We start from the raw sequence: 18,733 nt of genomic DNA, 5'->3' as shown, positions 1-18,733 counted from the left end.
TATGTTAGTAAAAGGAGGATATACAAAGCTATGATTGTAAGAGTAAGGTAAAAAAGCAAACACTCTAGAAAGTAGCAATACTGAATAAAAGTATTTATCAAAGGAATCAGAGGCGGCTCTGATAGGTGGCAAGGTCATACATCAAAAAAGGCAGATATCACATAATTTACCATTTTTAAAAAAGCACATATCTTTTTTTATATATATCTATCTATATCTCAGTTTAATTGATCTATTTCTTTGTATATAATCAGCTATGAACTATTTGCTCGCAAAAGGTTAGATAAGTTCCTGCTGGACCAGAACATACGCAGGTCAGGCTAGACTCAAAAAGGGCACTGGTCTTTGACCGAAGGGCCGCCACGTGAACAGACTGCTGGGCACGATGGACCACTGGTCTGACCCAGCAGCGGCAATTCTTATGTTCTTATGACATAATTTGCAAGGAACTAGCAAAACCTAAGATGTAGTGGACTCAGATAGGATACATTTTAGTATATTAAGACATGTGGTTTCACCTGTTCCATACACAGATCTTTGGAGAGAGCCACAGTTTCAGGTGCAAGTTATCTCTCTTCATAAAAAGTCAATGGAAGAGGTTAGTAACTACATGTCACTTAGTCTAACCTCTCTGGTGAGTAAATTAGTAACATGACAAAAGACTATTTGCAGATCCAAAATAGCATGATCTTATTATAGAAGTATGTGATACAGTACTTCTTTTCAGAGCAACATGACTCTATACCTTGCTCAGAGAAAACATGCTAAACAAATTTGCCATACTTATTTATTTGAAAGAATCCGTGCAATTAGGAAAGGTGACCAAGTATAGGTGGTGCACTAAAGTGATTACTGTGCATCTGACACTTGGTGAAGCAAATATATATGTACAAATGGAGGAAAAAAAAATCAGATTTACTATCTTTATTTCAAAACAATTATCTGAATACAGTGTAATTTGTGCTTCTGGTTTTTAGTACTCAGTGGTTAAAAACCTGCAAGTTCTTTAGTCTCTCTGTAAATCAGTAGTCCACAATAAACTAAGTGGTAAGATGTGATGTTAGAAAGCATTCTACTTCTGGAAAACCATTTCCACAGGAAATGTTATGAATATATTTGTCATGATATTACAAATCAGTCAAACACACTGGTTATATTAGCTGTATTAACTTAAAATGACACAAACAGGTATTCAATATTGCACTTTTTTTAAAAGAGCTAAAGCTCTTCTAAGACACTATTTCCAGTCCATTACCAAAATTCATTCTTGCATTCCAGAATTGGCTTTTTTCCTTTTCTAGTTGATCTGTAATTATACATATTTCCAGAGAGATTCAGGAGAAAATATAATCCTGCAGAAAAGTAAACACACCCATAAAATATAAGAATGAGTTTAAAACAGATTCACTTTTGTACAATGAATCCAATGATATCCTTTTAAACTACATGAAATATTTTCTGTCCATGCCATAGGCCTGAAGTTATTGTCTATGTTCTGGAACATCTGTACAGTCAATTTGGCCTGAAGCTGGGGGAGGGGCTGGTGGGTTGTTTCTTGTATCTGGAGGAAGGAAGTCTCTGGAAGGAAGAGGACAATCCCTTTGGGCAGGTGGACCAGATAAATGCTCTCTAAGGCCCACAGGTCCATAATGGGGAGTAGCACGTATATATTCTCTTGGATCTGTAGTTGGACCAAGAGGCAGTAACATGCCAGGAGGCAAATCACGCATCTCCGGTGGAGGGCCTGGTGGGAGACTCCGCATCTCCGGTGGAGGGCCTGGTGGGAGACCCCGCATCTCAGGTGGAGGGCCCGGTGGAAAACCCCGCATCTCTGGTGGAGGGCCCGGTGGAAAACCCCGCATCTCTGGTGGAGGGCCCGGCGGAAAACCCCGCATCTCTGGTGGAGGGCCCGGCGGAAAACCCCGCATCTCTGGTGGAGGGCCCGGTGGAAAACCCCGCATCTCTGGTGGAGGGCCCGGCGGAAAACCCCGCATCTCTGGTGGAGGGCCCGGTGGAAGACCCCGCATTCCTGGCAATGGACCTGGTGGTAGTTCTCTCATTCCTAGTGGGGGGCCTGGTAAATAGTCTCTTGCTCCTAGAGGCAAAGGTGGGCCACGAACTAAGAGACAAAAAGAGAGTGTTTTAGTAAAAGAAAAGCAAAACAGAAATGAACTTGTTTTCAAAACTGTCTTAAATACAATTATATTATAGAAAACTGTTTCCTTAGTCCAAAGAATATAGATGACACCTGTTAACTGGGTGCCCTAATTTTGTGTTTATGAAATGAAGATGGCTGTTCATGTATTATTTTTATGTGGGAACGTCATCGATTTTAATGCTTCTACAACCACACTCGGCAACAATCAAGCAATACTCTATATACATTTTCCTGCTTAAACTGCACTGTTTGAAAAAAAAGGCATCTATTGCCCCAATCACCCAGCCTTTTAAAAAAAGTCAGACAATACATACGGCTTTCTGATATAAACATATTTAACATAACACAGAAACGTGTTAGAAAAATTATTGTAATTTACTATATTTCATGTATAATTTTTATTGAAAACTTAAGTCAAGTACACTGAAAGGGTTATGTTAGCAGCATCTCCATATATAAATAGTGGTATTTCCACATGTAGATAGCAATTTTAAAGATGCAGCTATTTTTATCCATGCCAAACATCGTGTGTATATGTATATGGATAAAAGTTTCCTATTAGATTTTGTTTTAGCCAAGGTTTCACAAGAAGGATTAAGGAAATAATTCTCCTTAATCTCTGTTATTTCCACTTCCATTGGAAGCAACTCTGGTTGCTGAGCACCTTCAATATTCAAGCAAACTCATTCACTATATCCTGGAAGCAGTGCTGCATTTTGCAGCCCAATCATTGAGAAAAGTTGGCTATGGCCACCTCCAAACTGAAACAAAGATAAAAACTGAGGCTTTAGTACAGGGGTCAGCAACCTGCTGCTCACAAGCCACATGCGGCTTGTCAGGCCCCGATCCTTTAATCTCCCTCCCAACCAAATGACCCCCCCCGGGCCTACCGAGGTACCTGTTGGTCCAGCGGGGGTCTTTGTGACAGGAGCGCATCCTTTCGCTCCTGCCTTCTCATGGTTGCCTTCTAAAACAGCTGCCGCGACCTCTTGCAGCTGCTCACGGCATTTCCTGTAGTATCACAAGCTACTGCGAGAGGTCGAGTAGACATTTTAGAAGACAGTCATAAGGAGGCAGGAACAAGAGGGCCACGCTCCTGCTACAAAGACTCCCACTGGACCACCAGGTACCTTGGTAGGCCTGGGGGGTGGAGGGAGATTAAAGGGTCAGGGCCTGGAGAGGGGAGAAAACCTTGGCTATGGGCTGGTGGGGGAGGGGGATGGATAGGGGAGGGAGGGAGGGAGGGATGAGAGGTGCAGAGACTTGCAAGGAGTTGGAGGGGAGTGAAGTTACACCTTGTGGCTCCTTGTAGAACTTAGGTCAAACATTTTGGATAAATTGACTCTTTGCTGTAAAAAGTTTGCTGACCCCTGCCTTAGTACATAGTTGGTTGGTAAAGTGATAAAATTTGCTGATGAATAATCATAAGAGAATTTGCAAAAGAATTTTAATGAGACATCCATATGGCAGATGAAATTCAATGGGAAGATGTGCAAAGTGTTACATGTAAAGAAGAGCAATCCAAATTATATCTATATTTATGCAAGTTTCCACATTAGGAATTACTATCCAGGTAAAGGATATAGATGTTTGATACAATAAACCCTCAGCCAAAAAAGCAAATAGGAATCATTAGAAAAGGAATGGATAATATAAAAGAAATGGATAAATGCCTTTGTATTACTCCATGCTGAAATAAAACTGTGTGCAATTTTGGTCACCACTTCTAAGCTAAAATATAGCTTAATTAGAAAAGGCACAGAGAAGGACAACCAAAAAAGGTCAAAACCCTCTCTATTCCATCCAGATCTATCTAGCCATAAATCAGGACACAGTCTGAAGAAATCTGCTCAGCACTGATCTTTCTTCCCAAATACTGGAATTTCCATATAAGTACTAATAAGTTTTTTAAAAATTCCATTCTTTTTACATATAGCAATCCTTTGTATTTATCAAATGCATTATTGACTTCCATTCCAGTTTTTGCCTCCACCACCTACAACAGGAGAGCATTCCAGACATCCTCCATCCTCTCTGTGAAAAAGTACTTCCTGACATTACTCCCAAGTCAACCTTCCCTGCAATGTCAATTCATATACTTTTGTTCTAGTTATCCTAACTTGAGCAAAAAAGCAATCAATGCTTTGTTTCCGTTTGGATCTTCTTATCTTTGCAAACTTGGATTTTCAGCTCTGACAGAAATTAAATCGAAAAAACAGAAAACTGCAGATGGTGGATGATGAAATGCATGTTTGCTTGTTGACTACTGAGCCGCATTTTTAGTTAATTTGCACTCAAAAACATGCACATCCATCACATTATTAGCAATTCAATCTACTTTAGTTTCACCATTGTTACAATTACCCACACACAGCTTAAAAAACTTTAAATACCGTATTTTCGCGGATATAACGCGCGCGTTATACGTGATTTTACGTACCGCGCATACCCCTCGCGCGTTATATGCCTGAGCGCGGTATAGAAAAGTTTTTAAACATAGTTCCCACCCCGCCCGACGCCCGATTCACCCCCCCAGCAGGACCGCTCGCACCTCCACCCCGAACGACCGCTCGCACGCGCTCCCACCCGCACCCGCATCCACGATCGGAGCAAGAGGGAGCCCAAGCCCTCTTGCCCGGCCGACTCCCCGACGTCCGATACATCCCCCCCCCGGCAGGACCACTCGCACCCTCACCCCGAAGGACCGCCGACTCCCCAACAATATCGGGCCAGGAGGGAGCCCAAACCCTCCTGGCCACGGCGACCCCCTACCCCCACCCCGCACTACATTACGGGCAGGAGGGATCCCAGGCCCTCCTGCCCTCGACGCAAACCCCCTCCCCCCAACGACCGCCCCCCCCCCCAAGAACCTCCGCCCGTCCCCCAGCCGACCCGCGACCCCCCTGGCCGACCCCCACGACACCCCCACCCGCCTTCCCCGTACCTTTGTGTAGTTGGGCCAGAAGGGAGCCCAAACCCTCCTGGCCACGGCGACCCCCTAACCCCACCCCCCACTACATTACGGGCAGGAGGGATCCCAGGCCCTCCTGCCCTCGACGCAACCCCCCCTCCCCCCCAGCCGACCCGCGACCCCCCTGGCCGACCCCCACGACCCCCCCACCACCCTTCCCCGTACCTTTGGAAGTTGGCCGGACAGACGGGAGCCAAACCCGCCTGTCCGGCAGGCAGCCAACGAAGGAATGAGGCCGGATTGGCCCATCCGTCCTAAAGCTCCGCCTACTGGTGGGGCCTAAGGCGCGTGGGCCAATCAGAATAGGCCCTGGAGCCTTAGGTCCCACCTGGGGGCGCGGCCTGAGACACATGGTCGGGTTTGGCCCATGTGCCTCAGGCCGCGCCCCCAGGTGGGACCTAAGGCTCCAGGGCCTATTCTGATTGGCCCACGCGCCTTAGGCCCCACCAGTAGGCGGAGCTTTAGGACGGATGGGCCAATCCGGCCTCATTCCTTCGTTGGCTGCCTGCCGGACAGGCGGGTTTGGCTCCCGTCTGTCCGGCCAACTTCCAAAGGTACGGGGAAGGGGGGTGGGGGGGTCGTGGGGGTCGGCCAGGGGGGTCGCGGGTCGGCTGGGGGGGAGGGGGGTTTGCGTCGAGGGCAGGAGGGCCTGGGATCCCTCCTGCCCGTAATGTAGTGCGGGGTGGGGTTAGGGGGTCGCCGTGGCCAGGAGGGTTTGGGCTCCCTTCTGGCCCAACTACACAAAGGTACGGGGAAGGCGGGTGGGGGTGTCGTGGGGGTCGGCCAGGGGGGTCGCGGGTCGGCTGGGGGACGGGCGGAGGTTCTTGGGGGGGGGGCGGTCGTTGGGGGGAGGGGGTTTGCGTCGAGGGCAGGAGGGCCTGGGATCCCTCCTGCCCGTAATGTAGTGCGGGGTGGGGTTAGGGGGTCGCCGTGGCCAGGAGGGTTTGGGCTCCCTCCTAGCCCGATATTGTTGGGGAGTCGGCGGTCCTTCGGGGTGAGGGTGCGAGTGGTCCTGCCGGGGGGGGGGATGTATCGGACGTCGGGGGGGGCATCAGGCTTTCAGGATGGGGACAGACCTTCAAGGGGGGACAGGACTTCAAGGGAGGACAGTGCACGGAAAGTCAGGGGGGGTGAACGGAGAGTCGGGACAGCGCACGGAAAGTCAGGGCAGTGCACGGAAGTCAGGGGGGGTGAACGGAGAGTCGGGACAGCGCACGGAAAGTCAGGGCGGGCGAAAGGAGAGTCGGGCAGCATGCGCGTTATATGCCTGAGCGCGGTATAGAAAAGTTTTTGTACATATCATCGTGATTTCTGCGCGCTATACCCCTGTGCGCGTTTTACAATGGTGCGCGTTATATCCGCGAAAATACGGTAACTGACTCAAATTTAATTTTTTGTTAGTTTTGCAAATTTATAATTTCAAATAGTCTTTAGCCTGTTACATTAACGGGTGCTAGAATATATGTCTGTCTGTCTTTATTTCTGTCTCTCTCCCTATCCCTGTCTTTTTATTTTTGTTTCTCTCCCTCCTGCTTTCTTTCTGTCCGTCTCTCTCCCTGCCCCCTATGCAGCAGCAGCATTTCCTCCCCCTCCATTTCCCTGTGCAGTTTGGGGGGAGTTGTTGTTTTTTTTCAAGATGGTGCCTGGTTAGGTTTTAGGTTGTGTTGCCTCCCACCCTTTTTTTCTCCCCTCACTCTGCCTCTCTACTACCACTGCTACTATTAATTATATCTCTCTCTGCCTTACCTTCCATGCACGAACCGCGCTCACGGCTGGCAGCTGCAACCTTGCCCAGTGCGCCACTTCCTATAACAGCTTCTCAACCAAGTACTGCCGTCATGCACCACCAGGAGGGATGCAGACCCTGGCTGCCAAGGAAACCGCATGCTTCCTCTGCCTCGCACCGCTGATACTTGACCCGTTCTCCATGGCACCACTGCATGTCGCACGGAGGCACCGGCTTCCACATGGGCCAGAGCAGACTGTACACTCGTGAGCCAGCAGACCGCGTGCTCTCCATAGCCGTGCACTGCTGACTGTGCCTCGACCCTGCCGCTCCCGCCGGTCTTAGCCCTTTCCGGCGCCTGCCCTCCGCCGACAGCCATCCTCTCGGCAGCTGCCACTCCGCGCGTCCTGGAAGCGCGCATGCGCATTCGTGCCGCCACATCCCGACAGATCAGATCTCAGGGAACACGCGGCGCGAGTGGGCATGCGCGCTTAGCGTTTTATTATTATAGATTATAATGTACTACAAAAAAACATTTGTTCTGTTTAGTGTGCCAGAGCTAAAAAAGTTTGAGAGACATTGCTCTAGGGTATAAATATTCAGATCAAGTCTCTTCTCATATATCTTTTGGTACAGACGCCATACCAATTTTGTTGCTTTTCTCCAAACCAATGTCCTTAGAGAGATACGGCCTCCAAAACTAAATATAATACTAGTGGGGCCTTACAAATGATTTGTACAAGGGCATTACCACCACCTTTCTGCTACTGGTTATACCTCTCTCTCTGTAGCCTAGCAGCCTTCTGGCTATGGACACTGTCCTATGGAGTGACCATAGGGATCTGGCCAATGGGAATCTTAGGCCACTCCCAATGCACCCCAGAGTGCACTGGGAAAGAGGCCTAAGATTCTGGTTGGCCCAGGTGCCTAAGGCCCCTCCTATGGGAGGGGCCTTAGGCACCTGGCCCAATCATGGCCTTAGGCCCCACCCCAGTGCATCCCAGGATGCACCAGGAAAGGGAAGACCTGCTATTCGGAAGAGACGGGCCTGCTGGCCAGAGGAAGTGAGCATCCCTCTGGCCAGCCTTTCAATAAAAGCTACAAAGAAGGGTCTGGGTGGGTTTCAGGGACTTGGAGTGTTGGTGGGGGGTGCTGGCAGGAGGGATTGGGCATCCCTCCAGCCGGGGATGTTTGGGAAGCAGAGGGTGCCGGAAGAAGGGATTGGGTATCCCTCCTGCCAGGGATGTTAGTGGGGGCTGCCAGCAGGAGGGATTGAGCATCTCTCCTGCTGGCTGATTTGAGTTCGGGTAAGCCGCAGTTGCTCTCAACAGATTGTGCGGGGGAATTACCCCCTCCAAAATCAGCTGAGCAGCAGGGGCTTCCTAAAGCCGTGATTCTGTTACTGGTGGCCAAGAATCACAGCTTTGTGGAATCCCTGCCGCTCTGCTGATGGGGGAATTCTTCTGCTGCAATCGGCTGCTACAGTCTAGGCAAAGATAAGTGGCTAAAATGTAGACCAGGGTTATTTGGGCCTATATTTCAGCCACCTATCTTGGTGTGATTCACGGCTGGGTAGGCGCTTTAGATTGCCTATCACCACTTTGTGATTCCAGCAGCCATTTCAGCCGCCTTTTATTTAGGCATCAGTACGTGCTTCAACCCTGCCGTTTCTGACCATTGGCAGGGCACCTTCCAACACCTAAATTTAGGCGCTGGTTATAGAATCGGGGCCTTAATGTTTTTATTAAAACAGGTACAAATGTCAACATCTAGTTTTTTTCTTTTTTTGAGGTATGCATGCTGTGCTTATTGCAAAATGGGAAATACATGCATAGTTTTCTGGCCCATCCAAATTGCATCCTCTTTGAAACTGTGTATACTGCAGTTCTGAACAAGAACAAATGCCATACTAACCTTAAAAAATTACCTCCAGTACTTTATAGGTTGTATCATGGGAGCAGCCAGCAGCCCATTTTTTAGGGGCCCCAGGATAGACTTGGGGGAGCATTCATTTGTCTCTGCTCTCTTTCACCCCCATTAAAAATGTTATCTTTGTTGGCGAGGATGCCCAAGTGAACCGAGCATGTGCGAGGAATGAGTGTTGATGTCTAGAAAGCATACTACAGAATTCTTCACACTGAAAAAGGTATGGGCCATGGTGGGGCTTGGGCATCCCTGCCCAAGGGTACTGCAGTTTGGGGGGGCCCAAACCCAAAATGGGGTGGGAGCCCAGGCTCCCCAAGTGGCTACATCACAGGGCTAGATGCAGAATACACAATGCGGGGAGAGTGTGGCGCAGTGGTTAAAGCTACAGCCTCAGCACCCTGGGGTTATGGGTTCAAACTAACGCTGCTCCTTGTGACCCTAGGCAAGTCACTTAATCCTCCCATTGCCCCAGGTACATTAGATAGATTGTGAGCCCATAAGGACAGACAGGGAAAAATGCTTGAGTACCTGAATAAACTCATGTAAACCGTTCTGAGCTCTCCTGGGAGAACGGTACAGAAAATTGAATACAATTAAAAAACAAAATTAAGATTATTTCCAACTGAAAGATTTGCCAGCAAAAGTTCCAAATTGCAAAAATTTTTTAAAAGATTTTTGGTCAGCTTTGGGTATTCCCTTTGAGCACATTCTCCTGCTCTCATCAAAAGTATAAATTGCTCAGACACAGAAGCAAGACTTTTGTACAAAGTTTTTACTAAAAGAAGCATTATAGTCCTGCATACTTACTTAAGGGTGGAGGAGGTCGAGGTCCATAGTGTCCTCTTGGTAATGGAGGTCCAAATCGAATGGGTGGTTGAGGCAGAGGTCCCGAGGATGGTGAACTCATTAACGGAGTTCCAGGAAATGAAGGGGGACCTCCAGAACCAGGCATAACCTGAACAACAAAGTTTATTTTAAAATATTTCTTCAGAAATCCAAAATCAACATCCCCTGTTAAATACAGACAGATATACCAAGGATTTTTCTTATTTAGGGCTTGGTTTTATAACAGGGAGCCTATATATATGTCAAAAAGGAGCCTATTTTATAAAGGAACATAGGCAACTAGATCTTTTTATAATATAGGTACCCATAACCAGCTACAGTAGTGTACAAATGCTCTCCCATAAAGTTATACCTCCTCTGAGGCAGGTGTAAATGTGTGCACGTACTTCAGAACATAAGATAGCCTTACTGGGTCAGACCAATGGTCCATCTAGCCCAGTATCCCATCTTCGTGGAGGCCAATCCAAGTCACAAGTACCTGGCAAAAACCTAAATAGTAGCAGCATTCCATGCTACCGTCCCATGTATGTCTCAACAGCATACTATGGACTTCTCCTCCAAGAATTTGTCCAAATCAGCAACATTAACTGCTCTTATCACATCATCTGGCAACACGTTCCAGAGCTTAACTATTCTCCAAGTGAAAAAATATTTCCTTCTATTGGTTTTAAAAGTGTAACTTCATCGAGTGTCACCTAGTCTTTGTAAATCTTGGTGCAGTAAAAAAAAAAAAAAAAAAAAGTCCCCATTCTACATCACTCAGGATTTTGCAGACTTCAATCATATCTCCTCTCAGCCAACTCTTTTCCAAGCTGAAGAGCCATAACCTCCTACGAGAGGAGTTCCATCCTCTTGGTCACTCTTCTTTCAACTTTTTCTAGTGTCGCTATATCTTTTTTGAAATAAGGAGACCAGAACTGAATGCAATATACAAGGTGAGGTTGCATCACTGAGTGATACAGAGGCATTATAACTTTCTTAAGTCTTATTAGCTATCCCTTTTCTAATAATTCCTAGCATCCTGTTTGCCTTCTTGGCTGTTGCCGCACATTAAGCGGCAGGCATCAGGGTATTATCTACGATGACTCCCAGATCCTTTTCTTGAGTGCTGATCCTAAAGGTGGTTCCTATCATCTGATAACTATGATTTGAATTATTATTCTCAATGTGTATCACTTTGCATTTGTCCAAATATCTGCAATTTGGACACCCAGTCTTCCAATATCCTAAGGTCTTCCTACAGTTTTTTTACAGTCTGCATGCATTTAAACAACTTTGAACAGTTTAGTGTCATCTGCAAATTTTATCACCTTGCTCGTAATTCCAATTTCTAGATAATTTATAAATAAGTTAAATAGCACTGGTACCAGCACAGATCCCTGTGGCACACCACTATTTACCTTCTTCCACTGAGAAAAATGGTCATCCACCCCCACCCTCTGTTTTCTGTCCAATAACCAGTTCTTAATCCACGATTGAACATTGCCTCCTATCCCATGACTCTTTAATTTTCTCAGGAGCCTCTCATGAGGAACTTTTGTCAAAAGCCTTCTGGAAATCTAGATACACTACATCAACCGGCTTGCATTATCCACATGTTTATTCACACCTTCAAAGAAGTCAAGCAAATTGGTGAGGCAAGACCTCCCTCAGCTGAACCCATACTGACTCTTGTCTCATTAAATCATGTTTGTCCACATGTTCTACAATTTTATTTTTTTATAACTGTTTCCACTATTTTGCCCAGAATCAAGGTCAGGCTTACGGTCTATAATTTCCCGAATCTCCCCTGGAACCCTTTTTAAAAATCGGCATAACATTGGCCACCCTTTCAGATACTAAAGACGATTTTAACAACAGGTTACAGATCATTAACAGCAGATCAGCAATTTCACGTTTGAGTCCTGGGATGTATACCATTTGGTTCAGGTGATTTATCACTCTTTACTTGTCAATTTGGCTTAATACGTCTTCCAGGTTCACTGAGATTTCTTTCAATTCCTCCACCTCATCACCCTTGAAAACCATTTCCGGTTCACGTAGATTTCTTACATAGAAACATGATAGCACATAAAGGCCAAATGGTCCATCCATATCTGTATTTTCTTCCATAAAGACCAAAGCAAAACATTCATTCAGTCTCTCTGCTATGGCTTTATTCCTCCCTGAGAACACCTTTTACTCCTTGATCATCCAAAGGTCCCACAGATTCCCTCACAGGTTTTTTTGCTTTTGATGTACCTAAAAAAAAAAAAATTGTATATGAGTTTTTGCCTCTTTGGCAAGTTGATCTTTATATTCTTGTTTAGTTTTCTTTATCAATGCTTTGCATTTAACTTGCCATTGTTTATGTCTCTTCTTATTGTCTTCATTGGGATCCTTTTTCCATTCTTTAAAGGATGTTTTCTTGGCTGTAATAGCCTCTCTCACTTTGCCTTTAAACCATGTCAGCTCTCATTTTCTCTTCTTCCCATCTTTGTTAATACGTGGAATACATCTGGTCTGCACTTCCAAAATGGTATTTTTGAACAACATCCACGCCTGCTTTACATTTCTGACCTTTGCCACATACCCTTTTAGCTTCTTTTTAACCATTTTCCTCATATTATCATAGTTGCCCTTGTGAAAATTAAATGCTGCTATAGTAATTTCTTTAGCAATGTCACTCCAGTTATCAGCGGGTCCAACACCCTTACCTCTTGTACTATGTCCTGTATTTCACTAAGGACCAAATCTAAAATAGCTCTCCCTCTTGTTAATTCCTTGACTGGTTGCTCCAAGGAGCAGTTATTTATGACATCTAGGAATTTTACCTCCCTAACACTCTCTGATTTATCCTGTCAGTGTTGGGGTAGTTGAAATCAATAATATTATACACCAGGTAGGATAGTAAATACCACTATACACACTACTACTCTATCCCTTTCTATTGAGGCAGAGGCACAAGCTCATACATTTGTAGAGAAAAAAAGACTTCACATAATATCATGGAACTTAACATAACAGCTAGAGCTGAAAGCAAGTAAGTTCACTTATCATAGGTCAGAAAAAACTCTACCTCCATGCAAAATAAGTTTCTTATGTGGCTCAATCCAACAATACAGAAAACCACTAAAGGAGATGCAACAATATATAAAAAAATCTTGGGAATTTCAGCAGCAATCTTTAAAGGACTTCATGATAGCCATGCAGTGGAGAAACCAGCAAAAAAACAAACAAAAAACAGCAAAAATAAAAAATCAATAGCACAGTCACAGAATCACAAAAGTTCAGAAATCTTCCATAGCTCAATGGATCAGTGGAAGCAAAAACATTACAAGCAAAAGCAGTAAAACACAGCTTACTTAGCTTTCAATCATGTTCTGTTTCCTGATGTCACTGGCTCCTTCTCAGTCCATTTTTGTCCTTAATCTATGACCAGAAACATAGTCCCAAGCATCCCAACAGGAGTATCCCGTTTCGCCATAAGTGTCTTCAGGGGTTGTAAACTTCTATATGTATAGCTGCTTTGAATGCTTCAACAGCAACATCGCTTGTATGCCACCTAAAAAATGCTTTCCATTCAATGGCATGGTTCAGGTTGGTAAGGGCAGATTGCAGAAGGAAAATCCAACGCTGCTCCCTTTGACGTAAACAGCGTTGGATATTTCCACGACAAGCTTTCATCTTTAATTGCTCCAGTACCTGGTATCGGAAGGTAGAAAACGCATGTTTTTGCAAACAATTTTCAACCATTGGTTCCATCAGTTTCTCTGCAGCTATACAATGTCGATGCTCAGTGAGACGGATTCTCAGTTGACACGATGTTTGTCCCACATAGTATAAACCGCAAGGACAAATTAACAAATAGATGACATTCATAGAGGTGCATGAGATGTCAGCTTACAAAAAAAAAAAAAAAAAAAAAAGATTTTATTAGTTCTCTTATCTTGGAAAACAGGACCTTCTAACAATATTGGACAGGCCATACAATGACCACAACTTCAATGACCACAACATTGGACAGGCCATACAATGACCACCCTCCTCATCCCATCAACTGTCCTTGTGACTACTGGGCATAAATGATCCCTCAAATTCATATTCCTGGAGAATGAAAAACAGTTCAAATCACAAAGCGCTGGGTGAATCATTACGATATTGAGATGGCGTTTCATAGTATTCACTATCATAGGAGTGGGCTCAAAAAACAACCAAAAAGGAAGCCAAGGATCAACTACAAAGAAAAAACGATCTGGACAAGAGGACAACTCAACCCAGTTGAATTTTGGTCGCACTACAGCCTAACTTCCATCCATGCTGATCTATTACCATTAAAAAGAGAAGTATGCAAATTGGAAAGAATTTGGTGCAAATCAGGAAAAGATGAAGACAGATTCACTTGGTGACTAAAAGTTAAAGAGTACAAATAAATGATTAAAGAAAAGCGATGTAAACATTATTCCCAAACAATCAACTCTCTTTCACTGAATAGCATAGACCTCTTCAGAATAGTCAACTCTTTATTCGACATCGATCTACACAAACGCTCTTACACAGATCTCCCACCCTCTGCTGAAAACCTAGCCGACTATTCTGCCACAAAAATTTGAAAACTGAAAACATCTCTTGCAGCTACAAGCACAGACCTATCGATCAATCTATCTGCTCCAGGTAACGAAAGCTCAACTGCCGACATGATCTGGAACCACTTCGAAAACCCAGATTGGAACCAATTCCTCAAGCTTTACTCTAAATATACAAGATCCAACTGCCTACTAGACAACTGCCTCCCAACTATCATGAAAACAGCCCCCATTACAATTCAAAACTGAACTTTTCAACTGGGTCTCTCTCTTTGTCTGTCCACTGGCCACTTCTCATCGGAACTCGGTTACATTCTTGTAATTCCTATAATCAAAAACTCCAAGGAACCAATCTCTTCGGCTGCTAACTACAGACCCATCGCCAACATACCTCTCTTCCTTAAACTAATGGAAGGCCTAGTCAACCTTGATCTCATGAAATATTTAGAGAAGTTTAACATTCTACATGACTCTCATTCAGGATTCCGCACAAATTACAGTACGGAAACAGTCTTAGCTTCGCTGACTGATCACCTCTTCCATCTGTTCTCCCTGGGAAAAAGCACACTGGTACTCCAGTTCGACTTGAGCAGTGCCTTTGACCTTGTTGACCATGACATCCTGCTCAGATGCCTCGACTCCATTGGCATCTCCGGACAAGTATAAACCGTTCATACCAGGCCCACAGCGACGGAACCTTTTCCTAATCTTGGTATAACCCCTGCGGAGTTCCACAGGGCTCCCCCCTCTCTCCTTCTCTGTTCAACATCTACATGGCATCACTGGGACACATGTTACCTGATTCAAAACTGAAATCGTACATATAGCTGCCCACATTACAATTATCATTCCCATAACCTCACTGTCACAAGAGACAGAACAACTCACCTCATCAGTTCTCACCAAGGTAGAACAATGGACTTCACAATTCAAACTAAAATTGAACCCAGAAAAAAACAAGTTCTTCCTGGCAAGCCCTAACCACAATCTAACGAATACTTCTTTGAAATTAAACGGGCTAACCTACCCAATCAATTCTACCATCTTGGAGTCACCCTGGACCGATGCCTGACTTTTGAAGACCATACTAATGCACAGGTTAAAAAATGCTTTAGCACCCTCTGGAAGCTTTGTACCATCAAACACTACTTTGACTTCCTCTCTTTTCATTTGCTGGTTCAATCTCTAATCTTGAGCACCTTGGACTACTGCAATATCATATACTTGGGATCCTTTAAGAAAACCATCAAACGTCTGAGAATCATTGAGAATACTGCCGTCCGCCTCATCTATGGCCTTAAAAAATCCGGTCATATAAGCCCATATTACAGAAAACTACACTGGTTGTCGATGGAGGCAAGGGTCATCTTCAAGTTTGCTTGCCTCTGCTTTAAAACCATAACAGGTTCTTCCCCAATCTACCTGTCACACCATTTTGCATTTCCAGGTACCACTTGCACACGTAATGTTCATCTGTTTGCCTTCCCCTCCCTGAAGGGCTGTACCTACAAGAGATTCCTTGATAGAAAATTGTGACCCCTCCTACCTCATTGTATCTCTGTAGCTCTTACGGTAGCACCCAACCACTCTTGACTTACTAATGTAATCCGAAATTCTCTCTCTGTAACTTCGCTGTCTGTGTACAGTCTCTTCCTCTGTAAACCGCTTTGAACTGCTTGTGGTATAGCGGTATACAAAAATAAAGTTGTTATTATTATTATTATTGTAGAACACAGGTAAGCATATCAGTCCCATATCAGCCCACTTTCACTTTTTCAAGTTGTTCATAAACACTTTCTTTTCTGTGAACAGTGCAGTATCCACTCCATTCTCAGGTGTAGCTTTGCTAATTGTAGTCCTTCTCCATGCTTTTCTTCTGCGAATACTGAACAGAAGTATTTGTTTATCATGTTTCCTTTGTCCTTATCACTCTCTACATAGCAGTTCATACCTTCTTTCAGTCTCATAATTCCATTTTTTATCTTTCGCCTTTCACCAATATACCTGAAAAAAATTGTCTCCTTTTTTATATTTATAGCTATTTTCTCTTCTACTTTTGCCAGATGTATCTCTCTCTTGACTTTTTAGTTTCATCCGATATTCCTTTCTGTACTCCTCTTCTTGAGTTTTTTTACATTTCATGAACGCCAATTATTTTTCTCTTATTTTTATTTATTTTCTTCACATAAAGGTTATTAGCTCTTTTTATTGCACCTTTCAGCTTGGACTAGTGCTGCCCGATTCACAATTTGAATTGGTTTGTTTTTGTAAAAAAACCGGACTCACCGATTCAGCCCTGATTCAAGTTCATTCTTTTTTCACCACCGGTCGCCGGACTCGTTCCCATCTAATGTAACTTCCGGTTTTGCAAAACCGGAAGTTACATCAGAAGAAACAAAGGACGTGGGAGCGTCGAGGGGGGAGTAAGCAGACCTCGTGCAGCGGATCTCGGAAGCAAAGGGTATATTTTAATGGCTCTATCTCTGCATTTCTCCTCTCTTCCCCGCGATTCCATATCCAGTCAAGTAAATAACTGAACCGGCAGGGGTGGGGCTGAGAATCAGCAGGGGGGGGCTGAGAATCAGCAGGGGGGGGCTGAGGGCTGAGAATCGGCAGGGGGGCTAGTGAGTCTTGGGGGCTGGGGATGGAAGCTGGGAATCGGCAGGGGGGCTGGTGAGTCTGGGGGGCTGGGGATGGAAGCTGAGAATCATTTCTGTAGGCTATCAGAAATTTGCTTAATTATCTACTTGCACAGAAAAGCAGTAAAAGTCAATAGGTTCTCCGAGTGGAAACAACCTGTTTGATCTTGCACTCGTGTGATTGACCAATTGTATATCACTGTTTAATTTATCACATTGATTAATTTGAGCACACGAGGTGTCCTATGATGGTATGCACTGCAGGCAGAGGGTGATTAAAGCACTACATGGACTTGCCCCTAAATACATAACTGACCTTTTCTTCTTCTCAGCCAACAGACACAAGAGAAGCTCACATTCCAATTTCGTTTCCCCCCTAGTTCGAGGTTGTAAACTGAAAAAACACCATGAACACCTTCTCTCACACCAAGTAGCATCATGGGGTAAAGACCTAGAACAATTGCTTTCGCCCACTACTTATGGGGAATTTAGGAAACGTCTAAAAACACACTTGTTCCTAAAGCATCTAGACAACTGATCCTCTCTTCTCTCTCCCCTCTATAGCGATTAACTTGTCCTTTTGATCACTCTCTCCTCAACAATGAATTTCCTGTCCTATTAATTCTCTTTCTTCCTCCCCTCTTAAAGTCAATTCAATTTGTTACCTTTGCTTAATCTTCTGTAAACCGCATAGAACTTCACGGTATTGCGGTATATAAGCTGTTATTATTATAACTGGCTACCTAACTGGCTGCCATCTTGTTGGAATATTTATTTCTATCTCTATCTCTATATTTTTATCTTTACTTTTCATAAATTGTTTCTTCAGGTACTTTAGTTAGATTGTGAGCCTTTGGGACAGTTAGGGAATTTCCAAGTACCTATCTTATTTATTTTTATTTATTGTATCTTTTAATGCATCATTTTTGTAAACCGCTTAGAAACCTCATGGTTATTAGCGGTATATAAGAATTAAATTAAATTAACCTGTGCCTTATTGTGTAAAGCACTGGAGAATTCTCTTCCCTCGCTTATCTCTCACGCTGAGGACACCCTGCTTCAGTATAATCATTTATATGATTTATCTTATAAACATTATTACGTGTCTTTTCCTCAAGTGCTGAGATATCAGTTTGTTCCCACTCTGAGAATCTATTGACTTTTACTGCTTTTCTGTGTGGCTTTAACATTTTTGCTATTCGTTATACCTAAACTATTATTCAGTAGAAAAAATTTAGTTTGTTCAATCAAATCCTGTCTTGACATTGGACTTCTATGAGTGAATGTTCTGCTTGATTGAACAAACTAAATTTTTTTCTACTGAATAATAGTATAGGTACAATGAAAGCAAATAGCAAAAATGTTTGAGTAAATAATTAAGGAAATTTGTTTCATATTGTTTGCTTATGGACTGGGAAAAAAGACTGTTCAAGCAAATGTTTCCAAAACTGTTTTAATGGAAAAATGTGATTTTTTTTTTAAGTACTTTGTGAAATTTATTGTTGTACGTTGTTTAAACTTATAAAGCTGTGTCATTAACAGTGAATCTAATCGAAAAATCGATTTCAACAGGGTAAATCAAATTGAAATTTTTTTCTCTGAATCAAACAGCACTAACCTGGACCACTGTTTTCCCACTTCTCTTATGTCTTTCCATCCAATCAGCTCTTTCTTCAGGTACTTTCCCATGCTACTAAAGTTTGTACATTTGAAATACAGGACTTTGAGTTTTGTGTGGCCATCCTCCACTTTGGCTGCTGTATCGAACCAAACTGTATGATGATCGCTACTTCCCAGGTGGGGTCCCACTTGGACATTAGAGACACTTTCTCCATTTGTGAGCACCAGATCTAGTATCACTTTTTCCCTCATGGGTTCCGTCACCATTTGTATGAGCAGAGC

At 43.9% G+C, this 18,733-nt stretch overlaps 1 protein-coding gene across 4 annotated transcripts in view; it reads right to left on the bottom strand.

Annotated features, from left to right (window-relative positions):
- Positions 1-909: 909 nt before the first annotated feature.
- Positions 910-18,733, bottom strand: part of MIA3 (MIA SH3 domain ER export factor 3) — a 181,665-nt gene continuing 163,841 nt past the window's right edge. For 3 of the 4 annotated variants that reach the window (XM_033935451.1, XM_033935453.1, XM_033935454.1), the window contains 2 exons: positions 9,589-9,736; positions 910-2,119 (listed from right to left, as the gene is read on the bottom strand). In XM_033935451.1, coding sequence (XP_033791342.1) covers positions 1,482-2,119; positions 9,589-9,736 — 786 coding nt within the window. In that variant the 3' untranslated portion in view covers positions 910-1,481. The remainder of the gene's footprint in view (positions 2,120-9,588; positions 9,737-18,733) is intronic. The other variant, XM_033935452.1, reaches the window with a different exon arrangement.

The sequence above is a fragment of the Geotrypetes seraphini genome, chromosome 3 (assembly GCF_902459505.1).
Source record: "Geotrypetes seraphini chromosome 3, aGeoSer1.1, whole genome shotgun sequence".
NCBI lineage: Eukaryota > Metazoa > Chordata > Amphibia > Gymnophiona > Dermophiidae > Geotrypetes > Geotrypetes seraphini.
Note: the sequence above shows the minus strand (reverse complement) of the source record. Positions and strands in the feature narration are given on the sequence as shown.